This window comes from Megalops cyprinoides, chromosome 17 (genome assembly GCF_013368585.1).
Source record: "Megalops cyprinoides isolate fMegCyp1 chromosome 17, fMegCyp1.pri, whole genome shotgun sequence".
Taxonomy (NCBI): Eukaryota; Metazoa; Chordata; class Actinopteri; order Elopiformes; family Megalopidae; genus Megalops; species Megalops cyprinoides.
The window spans coordinates 19,347,604-19,367,614 of NC_050599.1; the positions used below are offsets into that span (position 1 = coordinate 19,347,604).

Genomic DNA, 20,011 nt, shown 5'->3' on the forward strand with positions numbered 1-20,011 from the left:
GTGCACCAAAAGTGAACTGTAAAGACATGATCTCACTTGCAACATGTATTTATTCTCCTAGGAATCAATGTTTAACTCTAATACTGAATCACCTCAGGATAGATATACTTCCACTTTTACACAATCCACATGTCACCATTACAATCTTTCTTAAGAACCACCTGCCTGTGCCAATCCAGGTTTTCCCTAACTCCGTTATTAAAATGGAAAACAAATGCGTATACACAGGAGATTCATACCTTAACTGTGATAAAATGAAAACTTTTATTTAAATGTATGATGTAGTATATAGCTGTGCAGTGGCACAATGCAATAATTCCACTTTCATATTCTGATTGCAAGTGAGATATGGGCGTGGACACGCACTTGCCTGCGATGTAAAAGGAGTTTATAAGATTGCATCCCATATCATGAAGGCAGAAGTGATATAGCAATCTCCCGCCTCAAAAATCACACGCCCCTCACACCTGATCCGAAATGAGCTGATCAATGTTTCCGTGAAAAGTCATCCATCACCTTCGCCATTCCACTGTTTTTGAAACAGGTAGCATGTCTTTAATGAAGCCCGTGGCTCCAATCAGATCCCGCGTTCCTACAGTCGGTCACACGTAGCTAATGACGCGCTCCCTCAGTTTGACAGCTTCAACCGTGCGAAAGAGGATTTATGGACTCCGTGTAAGCGGGGCAGTAGTTCATTGTACTGCTTCTTAAATGTTTCATTCAGTCTGTAAAAAATGCCCCTATTTATAAATCGGGACCAAATATTTGCTCACCAGGTGCATCTATTGGAGCACAAACTTCGGGTATGTAACGTTAGACGGCTAGATTTAGGTAACGTTGTTGGTTTAGCTAACAATAGATAGCTTGACTTCAGGCTAGCTAATTAGCGAGGTAGAAATTCCATGACAGGCGGGGGTGACTCTTGAACTGACTCGAAGAATTATGATTGTAAAGGAAACTGAATGGGACACGTACTGTGCGACGCGATTTGACGTGATGTATTTGATAAAGTAGCGATGTGTTGTCAACTGTCGATAGGCAACCTGACGTAACTGCTGTTGCGTGTTGTCATCAGTCTTAAGTTTTTTATTTATTTTTTTTTTTTTTTCAGAGTAAAGAGGAACGTATTTTGGAGCTGGAAACGGAGAACGCTCTCCTACACCTGAGGCTTGCAGAGGTAAGGCCCTGCATTTTTTACCACATTAACCTATATTTAAACAGCCTGACACAATTTATCTGGCTTCCCAACGCTGTACAGCCAACCCTTAGTGTTGCCAGCTAATTGGAAAGTTGGCGCGACAGATGGCCGGACAGTCTGGGAGGATAAAGTGCTTATTTGCGGGGAACTAGACAGATGTCCCTTAGTTTCACCTAATTTACCTTAAGATGTTCCTGCTGGTCGAGGTTAACTGTATTTCAACATAATAAATTTCAAGTAGCACATTGTAACAAATATATCATGAAAAACAGATGACACTTATTTAATAAGTGTGACACTTATTTAATAGATATGTAAGTTATTGTCACTTATGTATAGGTATTTATTGTGTAGAATGTGTTGTAGAGTACCTAAACATAAACTGATATTTACTTATACCTCGTGAGAGGATTTACAATAATGTTGTGTTTATGGTTCATATATAATGCGTTCATGTGTAGTTAATGTGAGTGTTTGAAGGTGTAAATTCCTTAATACTTGCTTTAGTAAATGGCAGACTAATAGCTCCCCTCTTTGCTTGGTAGTGTCTTGGTAAACTGCGCAGGGATCACGAGGATGTGGCTGAAGCTCAAAAGCGCTGCCAGCATCAGAAAAACATCACGAAGAGCACACAGACTGCTCTTGCCAAACTCCTCTCTGAAGTACAGGTAGGACTGCAGGTCAATTTTTTTCACACCACAGAATGCTCTCGTTATTTTTAAACAAATGTCTTTAAGTTACTATTTGAGATCTGTGGTATTCTCCATTCATTGTTCTGTTGTTGTTGTCAGCAAAATGGACAATAGAATATATCAAGCCCGTGTGTTTCTTACATCATGCTTTATACTTGTTGCCATGGCAGTAGATGTAATGGAGTAAATTTACCTCATTGCCTCATTGGCCTAGTACAGCCAAGTGTTATAACGTAGTCTCATTGAAGGTGAGATGCTGTATTAGGTGTCGGAGGTGGCTTTGCTTTAGCAAACTGCTTGTTCTTTTCTGGTAGGTCCTTAAACAAGATCTGCGGGATGTTTTTGCGGTGTATGTGGGCTTCGCCACAGAGCTGGAGGGGCAGAGCAAACAGCTCCTGGAGAGAGTGGTCTCTGCCACCAGTGCTGTCCAGGGAGACGGTGAGGATGTGCAAGGTGAGTACCACCAGTGCTGTCCAGGGAGACAGTGAGGATGTGAAGAGAGAGGACCACTGGGCAATGCCCTGCTGGGAAGGGAGTCTGTTCTGCAGTCTGGGGACATGAGACTTCCTCTTTCTCTCTTGGACATATAACATACACAGTACACAGTTGTCCTGGCAAGGGTTTTCCATTCAAATTGTGTAGAAATGCCAGTGCCTCCATTGTGCTTACAGCATCACTCGGTGCTTTTAGTTTTGTGTTCCTCATTATGTTGGCATTTCCCGCAGTTCTGTTTCCATCATTATGCTGTCATTTTCCATATGGAAACAATCAAGGCAAAGCTTTCTTCTCTGTTTTACAAGTATAACTCAAGTCTCTTTTGTCTGTTTTCTTTGAAACTGAGAAGAACCTTGAAACTTCAGAAATCTTCCACATTCTGTGGGTTAAATATTTTCCTGTAGTGGGCATTTTGGCTGCAGTAGGTTGCACTAAAGAAAGCTTGAATGAGATGCATCTTAAACTGTTGAATGAATTCCTTGGTAGTTGCTTGGTTTAATGGCTTTCGGCTTCACACAGAATCCTATTAACATCATTTAATCAATTGGATTACTAAATTATTCAGTTAACACCCAGAATCCAAAGGTTTAATGTGAATTATTACCTCGATTCGACTTATTCGACTTAGCGATTAGAATAATAAGACACAAGTATAAAAGTTTGGATTCCAAAAAAACAAATTTTGCTCTCTCCATTCCCATATCCCTGGGAGTTCAAAGGCACAGGCGCCTCATGTTGTGAGAATCTGTTTTTTCCTCCATCTGTTGAGAACACCCTGTTACAGCTCTCGTGGTGAACCGGTTTGCCTGTCGTGCTGAGCAGTGGGGAAGTAGCAGGTTTCCCCCAGGGATAATCCCCTGTGTCCTCTGAGAGCTGTCGTCAGTGGATACAGCAAGGTCAGGCACGCTCTGCGTCACCGGGGCGCCATGGTGACGAGCCTCTCCATTCTTATCTCTTGACGAGGATAACCCCGGCGGTCTGGTGTGGCCACGCGTCTGTCGCCCACATGGGCCTTATCCTTCACAGCATGGCTCTAACTGTTACGCTGTCACCTCATCTCCCCAAGAAATTGTTTTTCAGTCCCTACTGTGTCAATGGTAAATACTTTACAGTAATTTTACGTTATTACATCAGAGAGAGCCAACACCCTTATGTGAATCAGAAGTGGTATTGCACATGAAAGCTGGCACTGAGTCTTGTTGGGTCTGGTCTTGACCAGGGACATTATGGAGATGGCACTGTTTATGTTAGGATGCCATGTACCACCTGTCAGAAGCGAGAGTTTTTTGTAACCCAGTATAACACAAAAAACAGCACTTGTATACATGTGAGGTGATTTATTTTTAGTGTTGTTCAGATACAGTGGCTGGAAAGGTGATAAAATTGGGTGGATGTAGGTGTAAAATATATCATAATATATGAAAATATAGGCTCATTTTTATCCTAATCCCAGTGGTTATTATAAATACTGGTATTAAACATCTCCTGTAGTGTCTTAGTTTACTGTATGAAAGAGCTATGCTTTCCTAGCATAATTTAAGCACAGTAAGGATTGGAATTCACTGTTATAAGACCTGCGGTCTTCCCCTAAGGTTCTCTTGTATGTACTGAGATGAAGCAGCTTGAGAGGGTATATTGCCCTTCATCTGTACTGGACTGGCATGAAAGATCTACTCTGAATTCTCCCCGGGCATAAATGTTTTTTCATGCCTGCTGAAGAATCCTGTCGGTTTTAAAATACAACTTACGATGGCATACAAAATTCAAGTTGGAATTTATTTGTACTAAAAATGCTTTCCTCTTATTTTATGTCAACATCAGTGTGAGAAATGTTGTGTGTTCAGCCCTGCAGGCTAAGGTGGAGGCTCTGGAGCGCTCCCTGCAGGAGGAGAAAGAGCGATGCAGGACAGAGCGGTTGAGGAGGAAGCTTCTTCACAACGCTCTGGTGGTGCGTACCTCTGTCTCTGTGTTTAGACAAGACTCGAGAGCTGCTGGTTCTGGGGCTGGGAATGTTGTGCTCAGATCACTGCATTCAGGACCTGGGGGTCGTGTTATAATTTCTGAGAGACAAATATATCTGTCATCTTGACATTTTATCATATGATATTGTACTTTTCTTTTTTTTGAAAATATGGGAATTTGTCAATATAGTGCATTTAAAGCTCATCCGTTAGTAATTTCATTTATGTTGCACATGACGTTTCTCTTGGAGATTGTCTGCATGGTTTTTTTTAATTAGTATAGATGAATGGATATCCACTTATCTGGTTTGACAAGTACAGTGCCTTTCAGAGTTAGACAGAAAACAAGTCATCCAGTGTACAAGCTCCTGTTCAATTTTGAATTAAAAGTGTTTGCTGTTTAGTTATGTGTTTGCTATTAGTTAAGGAAACTTGATTGAGATAAAAATAAACAAACAGATATGGATGGTTTGCTCTCCAGAAGAGTGATATCAGTATTAGTGCTGAAAAGTCTGTGTAGGATGCTTCAGTTATTGCTGTGAGGAAAAGGCTTAACATCTGTTTCTCTGGTCCAGAAGTATACATAGGCTACTGGCGTAAAACTGTAAGCACCCAAATTTAGAAGCGTGCCTCCAGCATGCTTTGTCTGCCCCCTGAAAATGGAGATCAGACTGAAATCTGTGTAATTTGTTCTGAGAATTGGACCTGGTCAGTGAGCTCCCTCTCTCCTTTTTTGCTTTTCTCCCCCTTTCTGTCCGTCTTTCCCTTTTCTTCCACCTCTCTGTCTGTCTGTCCTCTTCTCCTCGTCTTTCTTTCATATTCCCCACTGCTCTGACATCGCAGGAGCTGAGAGGGAACATCAGGGTCCATTGCCGAGTGCGTCCAGTTCTTCCTTTTGATGCTGGATTCGGACAGTCTGGCTCAGTGTCTGGGTACAAATGTTTGATATCCACATTACTGGGCTTATTGTACATTAAGAATAGATGTAAAGGTACTCCAGATCTGGTGTTGGATAATCACTAAATCACTTAAGTTACCTTCACAGAATGATGATCCATAATTACTGGGTTAAATGTTAAATTCCCTCTTTTCGTTGTAAGCATGACAGTAGTCTGTTTTTTATACTTCATATTGAACATATACCATTTTTTTTTCCTTATTTGAGAATGCTTACACTATGGTTCTAATTACTGCTGTTGCACTCTTCAGGTCCACATTATCAGAGGAGGTAGTGCATGCAGTCAATGATGTGAGTATGCAGATCCGTCTGATGAAACATGTGTCCTTTTGGTTTAGTCTAATTTAAACAGACCCAGGGTTGTGCTTTGGGAATAAAAGAACAGGGAGAGTTTTTGGTTAGATGTACGAGCATTTATAAATTTGCCTTATAATTACTATTTACTTTGTGTGTCCTCGTTACTCCCAGCTTAGCCTTGCTTACCACACATGACATACAACCTGTAAGCAAAGTTATGCCCAGTTAAACATCTTCTTTAGTGAATTGGTGTAAGTTATTGGTACTATATGTGACTGGTGAATAAAGATGAAGTGGGATGAATTGATTCTTGCTTTGTTTGCGACTGTTTCAGGACACTGTTGTTGTAAATTGCTCCAAAGCCGGGAACTCTCCAGTGAACAAAATGTTTGAGTTTGAGAGGTACAATGGCCCTTTTTTAGAGGTATCCTTAGTGTAGTTTAGAGCAGTTGTAGTCTTAAAATTGCCTTTTATACATGAGGCAGGAAAATTTTTTGTTGAGGGTGTATTTATCACTTACTATTTATATATTATTAGTTAATGTCAGTGACATTGGCCGACATTAGATGCTATTTAGGTAGTATATGAGTTGAAGTGTCAAGTCAGAGCTTCTTTGTCACCACGGGGATTTGATTGGCAGGGTGCATAGCCCAGAGGACACACAAGAGGATGTGTTTGAGGAAGTGAAGCCCCTGCTTACCTCTCTGCTGGACGGGTGAGTCAGGAAAACTAACCAATCAGCTCTCAGTCTGAGCATGTTGCCACATAGGAGAAAACAGGAAGAAACCTATGGGCTCTGTTAATGAGATGTAGCTAATGAAACAGAAACATGTCTCAGTCTGTTTTGCAATCTGCAGTGTTTTTCTGTTTTTTTTTTTTTTTTTTTTGGCACAGGTATAATGTGTGTATTATGGCGTATGGACAGACAGGCAGTGGGAAGACACACACAATGATCGGGTCTCAGAATGAGGACCCCATGGGACCTGAGGGAGCCCCTCTGCAGGGCGTTATCCCGAAGGCAGCCACGGAGCTCTTCAGGTACAGCCACACATGACACCGCATGTGCTGAACACTTGTACACTCTTCATTGGGGACATTGGGGTGTAATGGTTAAGGAGTATGGCTCATAAACCAAAGGTTGCACCCTTGAGCAAAGTGCTTAATATGAATTGCTTCATTAAATATCCAGCAATATAAATGTATACTATATAAATAATGGAAGCTATGTCAGTCGGCCTTGTTTCCAGTTAAGCAAGCTAGGTCAGTGATGTTTTGCTCCCCCCGAGCCAGTTGTGCTCCACCAGGAGACAGACTGACTTCCTCCCTACTGTCCTTTGGTGTGTGTCCAATAGGTTAATCTCGGAGAAGCCGGCCGACAGTCACACGGTGGAGGTGTCAGTAGTGGAGGTGTACAACAACGAGGTGTTTGACCTGCTCTCCAAAGATGGAGAGGGCGCAGGGGCAAAGAGGGATGTCATTACCACCAGCACTGGCACCAGCGAGGTGACCTCCCTCACCTACGAGTAAGTGCCACTACCACTGCATAGCATTAGTGACTCACCTCTGTGCTTTCTAACATACAACAGGGTGCTGAAGCAGAATCCGATGTGTGTGTATTCCGGCCTGTGCGTGTGCTTGGATCTGTGTGTCTTTGTGTGCATATATGCCTCTGTGTGTGTGGGTGCATAGCCCTGGATCCCAGAGGGTGAACTGCAGTTGGATTTAATTCCGCAGCAGACAGTGGTATCTGATACCTTCCACATCAGACAACAAACCCAGCAGAAGAGTGTGTCCTGCTATGTGTGTATACCATTCTGTGTGTTTGTCTGGCTGTGTGTTTGTGTGTTTATGTGCTTCCTATCTCTGCTGTGTGTGTGCCTGGCTGTGTGTTTGTATGTCTGACTGCTCTATGTGTTTGTATGTTTGGCTGTGTGTTAGTGTGCATACGTGCCTCCTGACCTCACTCTGCTGTGTGTCAGGTCGGTGCGCAGCTCAGCGGAGGTGATGCAGGTGATCAGTGCCGTGCTCAGGCTGAGAGCCCGCAGCCCTACGCTGGTGCACAGGGACTCCTCCCGCTCCCACCTCATCGTCACCCTCACTGTCACCTCCAAGAGCCCCAATGTCCTGGCACTGGGTGAGACACCGCCTATGAGACCTGAATCTGTTATTATAGGGGCAAACCTGGATTGCTTTGCAAACTTCATGAATTTAATTGAGGTTAATATTTATAGTAGTTATACTCAGTTTAGTATTCATGATTTTTACATTAATAATAGTCAGTTGTCAGTTTGAAATAAATACACAATGTGTGTGTAAGTATCTTTATTTACTGATTTATTTTTTTGGCTATTCAGTAGTGTACATTAAAACTGAATACTGTGTGATTGCAAGAGCACTGCTGTGGTGTATGAGATGTCCTCTGACTCCCCTGGTGGTGTGTCCAGCCCGCAGGCTGCAGAGTGCCAGGCAGGAGGTCCAGCGCCCTGCCCAGAAAGAGTGGTGGAGCCCACGCTGCCGCAGGGCCGCCTCTGGCCGCCGCGGGATGGAGGAGCAACCTGCGAGCCCCGCCTCCTCGCCTCTCCACTCCCCCTGTCACTCGCCGTGCCCCTCCCCCAGGCCAAGCATCTCCCAGGCCCCCGTCAGGACCAAGCTGCAGCTGGTGGACCTGGCCGGCAGCGAGTGTGTGGGTGAGTCCAGCGGTCATGCTGCATCAGTCAACCAATGCAAAGCATTAGATAATAGCAACTTTATCTCACTGATTTACATCCAACACTGTTGTGTGTCGCATGACCTGCTGTGAATACACCTCTTATTTCAGAGTAAATTAAACACACATGGTGCACTTTTGTGCTAGCTGCTGCTTCTCTTCACAGCTGTAATCACCTCCTGCAAAATTCAGGAAAGTGTATCTTTAAGGGTGGGAATCTTTAAGTTGCTTTGGAATGAAGTTCCATTTAAAACGTTAGAATTAATGTAGGTTATGTTGAACTGCACCTGTCAAACACACTCATGCACATATGCACAAGTTCCCACCACGTGCTGTATGGGGCCAACGCATGTTCCAAGCAGGTCTTTTATGCGTCCGATGTGACTCTATGAGATGCTCTTTGTAAGTCACGCTGGAGGAGCTTGTGTGCTTAGCTGCATTGCCATGGTGGGGATGCGTGTTGCAGGGATGTCGGGGGTGACAGGAGCTGCGCTTTGGGAGACGTCCTGCATAAACCGTAGCCTGTCCGCCCTCTCCGACGTCCTGGGCGCCCTGGCAGAGCAGCGCCCCCACGTGCCCTACAGGAACAGCAAGCTGACCCACCTGCTGCAGGACTCCATCGGTAAGGACACGTCCTGTGAGCCCCATCCGGTCTGCACTCTAATGCAGTGCGACAGCCTCGCTGTCAGACAGTTTCACTGTGAGACACAGTCTGATGTACTGATGAATGCTCCAAGCACAGGTGTTTTTATGATTCTTTTTATCACTTTCCTACAATCGAACAAGATGAAGTCTCAATTAGAGGTGACCAGACAAATATTAAAATATTCCCTGGCGCAGGGAACGTAAAAAATGGGATATGCATGCAGCGGTGGAGGGAAAGGGTTGCGCGCACCATTTGCACGCTAAACACTCGTGAAAGAACTACAGCATAACTCACACTGTAGCCCTGAACACGTCATCCCCTTTAGTCCTGAGGATGTCGTACCCACGGTATCCACGCAGCTTTTGAGGTCACAGACACATCAGAGCCCACCCCTGTTTTTTCCCTCTTCGCCTTTCCCCAGGAGGAGACGCCAAGCTGCTGGTGATGCTGTGCGTCTCGCCCACCCAGAGGTTCATGGCGGAGTCCCTGCAGTCCCTGGGCTTCGGGACGAGGGCGCGGCAGGTGCAGAGAGAGCCCGCGCGGAGGAAGAACGCGGCCCTCAAGACGAAATGAGCGCTGACGGGAATCTCATGGTCTTAGAGACCAAAAAGTACCACACGAATCGCTAACTTGTATGTGCATTTTTACAGAGATGTTTTAGATGTTCTTTTTCCATTTACACAGCAAGTAAAACATACATGGAAATGATCTCTTCAGACTTACTGTGTTCACTTTTCAATTTATTGGTATCACTACTGATGGTGCTCATTGTTTCTGCTCTTAATAACTCTTACCTCACAAACTGTGCCCCTCATGTCACAACCATCTCTTTGCAATTTATTGCATTGTAACTGTGCTGTTGCTGTTATTCTGTGTGTTTATTCAGTGTGTTCAAATGTATGTATGAATACTTGTTAAAGAGAAAGGAGAAATTTTAAATTCATTTTTGGTCAGATTGTGCAAATACCCAAAGACAACGCAAATGTGATTAGTTCTTATACTGTATTTGGTTCCATTTAAATGCAGTTGCATTTGTATTTGACCCCAGCTCTGGCCATCCACCGCTGCTTTGAATCCTTAGATTTTCTCCAACCTCTCTGTATGAGTATTTCATTAAGAGAGCTCTGCATTTCACAGAGACATACCTTATGGAAGAGTTTTACAGTTTGAGTCTGACCTCTGATACACTATATCACTAAGTACTGTACCATTCGCAGCTATGCCTCTCCATTTACCTGCACTACCTGATGTTATTTTCCGAACTGTGCCCTGTTTTATATAATTATGTGCTAATTTTAGAATTATGTATATTTATGACAGATTTTAGATAAATTGTAGTCATTATTTGAAAAGAAAATGTATGTCAGGCAGCATTTATGTATTTGCCTAGCAAATGTCCAATTAAGGGTGACTCTCATTGCTTATATGATGCATTTTGTGCATTAATATTCCTTGTCACAATAGCTAGATATGAAGCGAAATAGTGAAATAAGTCACTCACGGGCACAGCAGCAGTGCCACAGACAGAATTTGAACCTGCAGCCTTCTGCTTACTAGTGAGAAGGTTGCTGATTTAAAGTGTCATTAAAAGCTACCTTTTCATGTGAGAAACTAGTCTTTCAACATGTTGCAAAAATGCTACTTTCCAGACCCCAATTAAATCAATATATATATTCTATTTATTCTGTAGCGAACAATATGATGAAAACAAGTGGAAGATGATTGGTACTGTACTGATTTTTATTACTTTTACTGTGTTTCTCTTCCATGCATGTAACTGAGTAAGCTTTCTAGGAGGCACATGTGTATACTGTGATGTAATTATACCATAGATTTTGTTTGATACTTATTTGATACTAATTGTAATAAATGTGTTGAAGAACATGTTCTGGTTAAATGTATCCACTTTGTAAAATAGTGATAAAGCATAATTACAACAAACAGTTAACAGAACTTCTACAACCTTCATGTATGTAATTTTATACAGGGCTTATAAAACAGTAATTTTATCCACTTAACCACAGCGTGCATGAACAGGTAGACCCACAGAGCGAGATTTCAGGAAGTACGCAGAGCCTGCAGTGAGTAAGGCTGGTAGATTGCTCCTTATTTAACGGCACTGGGCAGGGCAAGTTATACAACAAACATGTAAGATGCGACGTTTCGTTTAATCTTGTAACCAAACGGGCGCTTCTCTTCGGAGCCTGCCCTTACCAACAAATACAGACCGCCGGTGATTTTGCAAACCAATCGGGAGTGAGCGTAACCTGCCAAGTGCTCTCACTGCGGGGAGGAGGGATCGGATGCGGAAGCGATCGCTGTTGGTGTAAACATCGCCAGTTACATAGTCTGGCCTGTGTAGGCGTACATTTGTCATCGGTCCAATCTTTCATAGCTGTTAAGTAACTCCAATCTTGTTAATCGGAACTCCGAATCAAATTTTGCAGGCTAGTCAACAGTGCGTGGAAAGCGACGAGGAATTGCAAGCGAACAACCTCCTGGATTTTCTAAAAAGCTCGAATTGTTGAGTAAGAATAAAAACAGGTACTGAACAGCATTGTAGATTACTGTAGTTGCTGGTCTTCGGGTACCATAGGCTGTATCGCAGTCACAAGGTAAGTATCGTGCATTACTCTTTTGTGTAACATTAACGCGTTTTGAGTTAGAATGTATGCAAATATTTGATTATTTGGGTACAAAAGTGAATTGAATGGATCGAAATGTTATCTCAATGTGCAAATAAATGCGCTTGGGACCATTAGAGCAGCCCACGGACTCTGTTTCTTCTTTATTTGATTATTACACAACATGTTTTATTACATTTTTGTGAATGTAGGAAAACGAGCATGTAGCCTATTTTCAGTGTATTTGTTTATTCCAAGTTAACACTAATAACTATAGCGGTTAGCCTGTACATCCCCATACAGATTCGTTATGTTTTGTTATTACTGTACAAATATAGCATTCGAATGAATATATCCCATCATTTTGAAATATGATCCTGATATCCTTTTTGCAGGAGAGATGTTGAAAACTATCCAGCAAGCTTTGTTTTCATCTGGTCTGCAACTGCCCAAATTTACTCCCGGAGAGAGTAAGGTGGGTAGATTGCTCAATTTCACAGGATTGGGGAGGACAGGTTATACCTACATATGGGAGAGGATATAGCAGATACAAAGCAGATGTCTGTCTGTCCTCAGTTCAATATGTATTTTTCATTCTAAGAGTTAGTTTTTGCTTTTGTTCTTCATTAAACCAGGTAGTCCCCTGGGATAATAATAAAATGGTTGAGATAGTACCAAAGATTTAATAATCATAATATGCACCTCTTGCAGTGGAGTTGAGTTTCTGTAGCTTTGAACACCTGGTGTGTGTGACAGCAGACTTTGGTCAGGTAGCAGCAGGACCACTCTGTAGTCATTTTGGCCTCCCTGTTTGAGAGGTCATAGACAGGTTGTGGAGAAGGGAGAGAAGCTCTGTCTGTCACTGTCTGTGTGTCTTGTCTCCAAAGGCAGAGGACTATGAGGTCCGCACATACGAAGCCACAAACTGGGTCAGCACCAAGGTGACTGGACTGCAGTTTGACCCAGCTCTCAGTGCAGGGTTCTTGCGACTCTTCAGATACATCCAGGGAAGCAATGAGGAGAGTGAGTCTTTAACAGAAGCACTGTCCTCACTAGTAGAAACCAGAAATTAAGCTTCAGCTAAAGCCTTGCTCACAGCTGTGTGAAGAAGCACCAGCAAGGGGAATCAACTGACCCAGCAAGGCAAACAAACTGATATTTAAAAGTATTTCCCAGCATTGATTTGTTTGAAAGTTAGTGTATGTAGTTTGTAACTGCAGGTGATACTTTACCGCATACAAGTACTTTATTGAGCCAGTTTGGTTCTTAAGCTCACACCAGGAAAAGAAGACAGCTAGTGTTTACTGTAAAAAGTTCACTGGACAAGTCTGTTGTATAAGAAGTGCCAAGTGTTCCTATTTTATGGTGCTGACCAAACCTGCCATAAGTTAATAACATGAGGATAATGTCCCTGACTTCCCGGTGTCCATCATGTCACTGTGGATTTTGAATCACATTCATCTGATTTTCCAGGATATCGAGAGAGGTGTTGGTGCAGTAAGCTATGAACATGGCGCCTGTCATCTCACGCTTGGTCTGTGTCATTTCGGTTAGAGGAGAAGGTGGAGATGACCGCCCCTGTGACGTGCCTGGTGGACCCCGGAGCGGGTCCTGCTTGTGAGAGCACCTTCACCGTGTCCTTCTTCATCCCAGAGCAGCATCAGGCCGCCCCGCCCAAGCCCACTGACCCGGACGTGTTCATCGAGAACAGGAAGGAGTTCACTGCGTTTGTGAGGTGCGGTTTAATAGACACTCGAGTGCTTCATTCACACGTTAAAAAGACAGCCTGGGGATGGCTGCTTTGCCAGGTGTCCTATTACAGTGGACATAACTATTGAGGGCTCTGTTTAATCTAAATGCTGTCATACTTTACCTTTACACTGGAGTAATACATTTGAACACATATTCTTTTTTTAAAGTAAGCGTACCTACAAAAACCAAGAGCAGTAGCTCTACAATAACTCAGGGGGTTTTCTGTCATAAATGAAATGAACCAGGAATGTTGTGTAAGTATCAAAAAATCTAATTTGTGCCTAAAAGGATAAAGGCTAAAGAAGGCCCAAGGCCCTCTCTACATTGTCAAAACATCTAGATTGTTCTCCAGCTGTAGGATCCTGATTTAAAAGCACATTTCTCTTTACACTATCAACAAGACAGCCACTGAGCTGTAATCTAGCTTCCATCTGGTAACACACGCTCCACATCTGTTACACTTCTACAGTAGCATCAGGGATATTTTACTAGTGAATAGAGGGGGTAGAGTGTGGGTACTATAGCGGTATATATACCCTATAGCGGTAACTGTTTTAGGTTTTTAAAAAAATGTTTAATTTGATACTATTCCCTAGCTGACTCACCAAGTTGTGTATAGCTGAATTAGAGACGTCTGAACGTTTTGGCTCCATCTAGTGTCTGTATGTAAGTATGCAAGTGTGAAAAAAGCACCCAGACAGCCAGACTCTGCTCCTCCTGGGCCTCACTGAAATTCTGAATGGTCTGCGGTACATTTTGGTTTATCTGGCTCAGTGTAACTTTTTTTTCTAAAACCACTTGGCAATATTTTCGCTAGTGTTCGAATTATATTTCCACCAAGCTAATACATAGTGACACAACATTCAGCTGGTGGTGTGCAGGCTGATGCAGTTTGGGAAGCCCCTGATTTAACTGTAAGAGTAAGGCTAACATCAGTTTTGAAACTTACCCGAGTTTTATGCATTCATGAACTAGCATGTGGATGTTGTCTGGCAGCAGTCTGAAATGTAGGTTATTCACCAAGCCAGTGTCTGAAAAGGATCCGAGTGATGAACATAGTGTTAGTTTCATCCAGTAACGCAGTGAAGCAAAAATTGTAACCTTGCAGACAGGCAGTGAACAGTTATATAGCACCGGGTTGTAGTTTTGTTATTACATAGCCGGGCAGAGTCATGTGGTATCTGGCTGGATGTGGAACATTGGAGTAGACTCCTCTCTGAATGGATTTTGTGCTACTGTTTAAAATTGAATACAGTAGCACTCCCTGTGTGGTAGACTCCCTTTACGAATATGGTTGAAGTTACAGAAAAAGCAGTAACCCTTTTAACTGCCATGTCACGTCCCCCTTGCGGGCCCTTGCACGTGGTGCCGTGCAGTTAACGAAAGCTCTGCGCCTCCTCCCAAGCTGATCCCTGCTGTCCCACAGGACGTACGGCGGTTTCTCCAACGAGCAGAAGAGCCGCGAAGAGCTGCTGAAACTGACCGAGAGCCTGCAGAGAGACGGGCTCCAGTTCGAGGAGAAGCGCTACTACTTCGCCGGCTATGACAGCCCCTTCAAACTGACCAACAGGCGCAACGAAGTGTGGCTCATCAAACCCGCCGGTGCACAGGAGTGACCTGATGCCAGGCTCTGAGAGGTCGACAGCATAGCGTAGCGTAGCTAGGTAACAGTTTTTTTACACCGTGATTGTGATCACAAGTGCCTCTAACTCTTGAGTATGACAACAATTAAACTTAAGTCAAGTACAATACATATTATCTGCATTTAGCAAAATTCTGCCTTTGCAAAAAGATATATTTTAATGTACTGCATTGTTACAGAAATAATAATACATGTCAAAGTATCTTTTTAAGATGCTGTAAATAACAAAATGATTGCCATCCAGAAAGCATTTAACACACCTTATTGTGAATATTTTTCTTTTTGCTTGGAGAAAGAACTGTTTATGGTGCTAGCTGTCATTGTCCTTTTGTGTTTAAGGGGACTAAAATGGCCGGGGAATTGACCAATTACAATCGGCTGGTTTTGTTAAGCTTGCATTACAGCCTGTGGGAGCAACTACTAATTCAGAAGTGACCAGCAATGTTGTGAAGCTCAAATAAGATGTACTGGTAATATTATTGCTTGTATTTTTTAACTGAGGGAAGTGTCTGTTTTTGGAATGTTTGTGACTGAGAAGGACTTAAATGAAAATGACTTTTTGAACACTACTTTCAAATGTGAAATAAAGTAATAGCTATGAGTGGCTGGAAAGGAGAGATGATTCTGTGGTGGGTAGCTACATGATATAACAGGAGAAAGTGAAGTACAGGGCTAGTGTCCTTTATGGAAATGTTACCATCCCTCAGTCCTTCAGATTCTCATCAGCAGAGTATTCACTGAACTCAAATGCCCCCCTAATCATTCCGCACCCTCATCCCCCATTCATTCAGTACAGGCACATTTGTCCGTTCTGATTTGGTTGAGAATTATTCTGAATATCATGACTTGTGAATCATCTTCAGGTTATCAGTCAAATTGGAAAGAACAGACATCCTTTCATCTCAAACACCCAAATGAACAGTATAATTAGAGATATTTTTTATGTAACATCGCTGCACAAAAGGGAAAAGGAGGACTCATTTGGGGGGGGGGGGTTATATAAAGCTGAGAGATTCGGCTGGATGGGTGAAGGGACTGTCACAGTGGGATGGGTGGGGGGGTCGAGTGATGGTCCCACCAGAGCAATTCCCGCTGATGTATGACTATGGCGGCGAGGGTGGGGGGTGGGGGCTGATGAGCTGATGAGGCCCTCAGTCGAGCAGCAGTGACAGGCGGCCGTGAATCAGACACTGGGAGACGGGGGCTCTTTAATAACATCATGTTTTATTACAGAGACAAACACAGGGTCAGCAGCCTGCCCACACCTCCTGATCTCTCCATCCCTCCACCAGCCACAGGAGAATGAGGCTTCCATGAACCCCACAACGGCGGAGGGATCCACCAAGTGCTGGCAGTCGTCCGAATGAATTGGACTGTTCAACGCTTTCATCACTCAAATCACAGAGACACTGAAAACGCAGTGTAGCTTTGCTCATTGTGGGGTTCAGGGATTTCCACTCTCCCGTCAGCACTGTCTACAACAGTGGTATCCGCCAGAGACCCATGGGCGTAGGTTCATCCCAGCACCAGTATTCATTGCTTAATCAGGGCCGCTGATTGGCTGGGAGCTTGAGCCGCCCATTCCAGGTGACACATAGCTCCTGGTTGAGAGGCGTCTCTAAAGCCCTTGAGAGTGGGCATCCCAGACCAGGAATGGACACCTCATTCCACACGACTGCAGATGGGGAAAAAAATTCAAATCACATCCATATTCTCACTATACTAAAATAAATAGCCTACAAAAGGACCCCCCCCCCTTCAAAAACAAGGGTTCTAAAAATGTACAAATTCTGTGAAAAATAAGTCAAATGTTACTTTTACAATTTTCTAGATATTTACAAAAAAATTATAAAACGGCACAAGAAAGAAATCTATCTTAGAAAGTTAAAATAATGTAGTGTGTAGTATTAACTGGGATCCTAATTAAGTCAATTTTTTTAGTCCACTTGCTAAACTCCACAAAACAAGATCCTGGTCACAACCAGTCCAATACAATCAATCAGATTCAGATCCTGCCTTTCTGATGAAATACTGCAGGCTAAGCTGTACCCTTTAGCTCTTTGGTATCCAAATGTTCACAAACAAAACAGGGCTGTTTGATTTTCAAGTACATTTTTTTCATTTCAAATTCATTCTTCATTTCCAAGAAGCAAATGACACTAACATAGACTTCTTAAAAGATTCCCAAACACAACGTCTTCAAAAAAAAAAAACACTAATACACAGTGCAAATCTACAAACTAAAAATCGAGCTATAAAGGTTTCCAAAACCTACACTGAAATCCACCTCGGCAGTGCCATCTTTTCCACTTGCTTGTTTCCGCTACCTGGCTTTTACAGTACCGTCTCGAGCCCTTTGCAGTGTCGCTCAGTTATTGAAATCCCAGCTCTGTGAACCAACCCCCCTGCTCTAAAAGAAAACTCAGTGTTGGGTACTAGAGCAGTGTGAAAAAAAAATCATAGAAACATGTGCTGTTGGTTCCTCTCTCTGACCCAAAGGTGAGAGAGACAGAAATAGAGGGTTGCTTTACTCGCCTCGCAACATGTTTTGAGACGCAGCCCTTATTTTTTTAAAAAAAGGAATGCAAACTTCAGAAGGAGCAACACCAGACTGTTAGTAGAAACCTTCACTTTCCCCAGGCTCAACAATGCTCTTGGTTAGAACACCACCCAGTTCAGTTGTCAAATAGTAGCACCACTGCAGCAAAAAAAAAGAGAACAACTTGTCACTTAATAATTCCTTCTTCTCACGTAGCTTTCCCTTAATTCAGTTCTCAACACAACCTTCTGAAAAGCTAAAAGAACTCTACCGTTACTCTACAAGCTGGACCTCCAAACAGGTATAAAAAACACAAGCAAACAAACAAAGAAAACAGCACAGGAAAACGTCAGGCTACACTGCCTTGGGAAGTCCGCTATTGCTTGTGGGACAGGTTCTCATACAAAAAGAAGGGAAGAAAAAAAACAAACTAAAGAAAGCTGCAGTAAAATCGGTATCCACTTCAGACTGAGCACCGCAGAAACCGCCTGGGCCGCTCGGGGCCCGGCAGGTCCTGATGCAGAACTAGGTCCAGAACCCAACGTGGCGGGACCTGGCGTGTCGGGGGTGGCAGGGGTGGGGGTGCTCCGGTGAGAGCCGGCCCCCTCCCTCCCGGCCTTGAGCGAGTTCCAGCGCCCCGGTTTCAGGGGCTGCCCTCCCTCTCGCCTTAACTGCTGTCCTCGCATAAAGTGCCGTTGGAGTCCTGCGTCACGGGGAGGGGCGGGGTCTCCTCGCCGCCGTCACCCGCCTCGCTCAGCTCGCCCTCCCGCTCGCAGATGACGGTCATGGGGCTACTGAGGATGCGGCTGCGGGCGTTGTACTTGCTGCTGGCGGCCGAGGGCGGCGTGCGGGAGCGGCCGTACTTGGGGCCGGACAGGGAGGAGGAGGAGGAGGGCGAGAGGCGGGGCAGCAGGCCCTCGCTGCGCGCCCACTCCTCCTGCGCCCTCTTCCCGCGGCCCGGCGAGCCGCAGGGGCTGTCGGGCGAGGGCGGGTCCAGCGAGGACTCGGAGCGCGTCCGCTGGAAGCGCGGGTCGGTGCTGCGCAGCATCTCTGCGGCCGACATGCGGAAGCTGGTCTCCGAGCGGCTGCCCTTCTTCAGGAGGAGGGCCTTGAAGCTGTCGCTGCTGGTGGCCGACTTACGCAGGCTGCGCTGGATGGAGCCTGCCTGGCGGGGCAGGCCCGGGGAGACGCCCGTGGGGGTGACGGGGGGCGACGGGGAGTGGCCTCGCGAGCGCTCCTCCTCAGAATCTCTCCGGCCCAGCACCTTCCTTTTGGACCTGAAGGGGACAAGACAGTACTGTCAGCTCAAAGGACGAGCAGGAGATGGAGCACAGCCACGATCCCAGTTGTTTACAAACATTGCAGTTAAGTTTGAGAAAAAGGGGTGCGCATGTTAATAACACATATCACTATCACCAATAGTAGTTTACCACTATTAGTTTGGCGTATTCTGTTATTATGTTTAATACCAACATTCAGTCACTAAATGCTGAAACTAGGAGATGGAACTGGTGTAGCTCTGTGAATATGGTAAACCTGAAGCTCTGTGTTCTGAACAGCAGCCTGTATTGTTCACTCCGAAGCCCATCATCACCGCAGACACTAAACTAATAATGCAGACTACACACTACAGAGCAGCAAAGTCACTACCTCTCTTAAAGTTCAACCAAATAGACATACAACTGCAAACCACTTGTCTAAGGTTCCCAGACAGGACTGTACATCCCACTACTCCTTGTTCTATTTTCTCACAAAGCAAGAAGCACCTGCAGTAATCCCCAGATGAAGGATCCCACAAGCTGTAATAAACTAGACACTGTAACAGCACAGCTAAAACTCAAAAGTGTACATTCTGCATAAAGGTACACCTGTATGCGGTGAAAAGGAAATTCTATATATGCACAAAGAGGAAAAGCGGACAGAGGTTCGAACTAGAGGTTCATTCCCACCAGCAGGGATCTTAAGAGTCCACTGGTAACATATTAAAGTAAAGCATAATAATAATAAAAACATATTCATCTGAATCGTGCTAAAGCCTTGGATTACAGGGTGACGGGATTAGTGCAAAAAAGAAACTAATTCATCTGCCCAGGGTACTACTGGATTACAGGTCTAATCCGATCCTAGCCACACCACTGGGAAACATGACCAGCCAATTAGTGTTACTTGCCAGTCCACACCACGCCTGCCACGGTGCATTCGCGTTCAGCCTTCCCCGACTGCACCAGGGGGAGAGCAGGAGGGAGGACAGAACGACAGCCATGAACGTCAGAAGATGATGGGTGGGGAGGGGGTTAGAAACAGTCAGGCTTCGGAACAGCAACAGGAGGAGAGGAGCCAAACACAGCAGTGACATGTTTGTTAATGAGGACAGCAGACAGAGGAAATAAATGAAAGCCACTCCGGGCGCTGAGGGGGTGAAACTCTGCTCAACGTAGGAACCTGCTGGATGTGCCAGGGTTATGCTGGTGGTTGGCGCAATGCTCGGGCTTGTTGTCTG

At 44.4% G+C, this 20,011-nt stretch overlaps 3 protein-coding genes across 6 annotated transcripts in view; 2 read left to right on the plus strand and 1 right to left on the minus strand.

Moving 5' to 3' along the window:
• Window positions 1-662: 662 nt before the first annotated feature.
• kif25 (kinesin family member 25) lies at window positions 663-9,701 on the plus strand. Its single transcript, XM_036550544.1, has 15 exons — window positions 663-803; window positions 1,112-1,177; window positions 1,744-1,866; window positions 2,205-2,343; window positions 4,230-4,333; window positions 5,190-5,278; window positions 5,556-5,595; window positions 5,936-6,003; window positions 6,242-6,316; window positions 6,496-6,639; window positions 6,954-7,124; window positions 7,581-7,735; window positions 8,046-8,288; window positions 8,775-8,930; window positions 9,376-9,701. The coding sequence occupies exons 1-15, from the start codon at window positions 735-737 to the stop codon at window positions 9,525-9,527; spliced, it is 1,794 nt and encodes a 597-aa protein (XP_036406437.1). The 5' UTR covers window positions 663-734; the 3' UTR covers window positions 9,528-9,701.
• A 1,568-nt stretch (window positions 9,702-11,269) lies between these two features.
• Window positions 11,270-15,499, plus strand: hebp2 (heme binding protein 2). The gene is made up of 5 exons (XM_036550451.1): window positions 11,270-11,569; window positions 11,974-12,053; window positions 12,466-12,601; window positions 13,133-13,313; window positions 14,757-15,499. Exons 2-5 carry the CDS (start codon window positions 11,979-11,981, stop codon window positions 14,944-14,946), a joined length of 582 nt encoding a protein of 193 aa, XP_036406344.1. The 5' UTR covers window positions 11,270-11,569; window positions 11,974-11,978; the 3' UTR covers window positions 14,947-15,499.
• Window positions 15,500-17,226: 1,727 nt separating this feature from the next.
• Window positions 17,227-20,011, minus strand: part of nhsl1b (NHS-like 1b) — a 129,314-nt gene continuing 126,529 nt past the window's right edge. For all 4 annotated transcript variants that reach the window (XM_036549598.1, XM_036549599.1, XM_036549601.1 and 1 more), the window contains exon 8: window positions 17,227-18,788. In XM_036549598.1, coding sequence (XP_036405491.1) covers window positions 18,179-18,788 — 610 coding nt within the window. In that variant the 3' untranslated portion in view covers window positions 17,227-18,178. The remainder of the gene's footprint in view (window positions 18,789-20,011) is intronic.

Excerpts from the sequence above, each read along its gene's own strand:
- kif25 (XM_036550544.1), top strand. The coding sequence starts at position 735 with ATGCCCCTATTTATAAATCGGGACCAAATATTTGCTCACCAGGTGCAT. Across the intron at positions 2,344-4,229 it reads AGACGGTGAGGATGTGCAAG|CCCTGCAGGCTAAGGTGGAG; the intron begins GTGAGTACCACC and ends TTGTGTGTTCAG. Across the intron at positions 8,931-9,375 it reads CCTGCTGCAGGACTCCATCG|GAGGAGACGCCAAGCTGCTG; the intron begins GTAAGGACACGT and ends GCCTTTCCCCAG.
- hebp2 (XM_036550451.1), top strand. The coding sequence starts at position 11,979 with ATGTTGAAAACTATCCAGCAAGCTTTGTTTTCATCTGGTCTGCAACTG. Across the intron at positions 12,602-13,132 it reads CCAGGGAAGCAATGAGGAGA|AGGAGAAGGTGGAGATGACC; the intron begins GTGAGTCTTTAA and ends CATTTCGGTTAG. Across the intron at positions 13,314-14,756 it reads GAGTTCACTGCGTTTGTGAG|GACGTACGGCGGTTTCTCCA; the intron begins GTGCGGTTTAAT and ends GCTGTCCCACAG.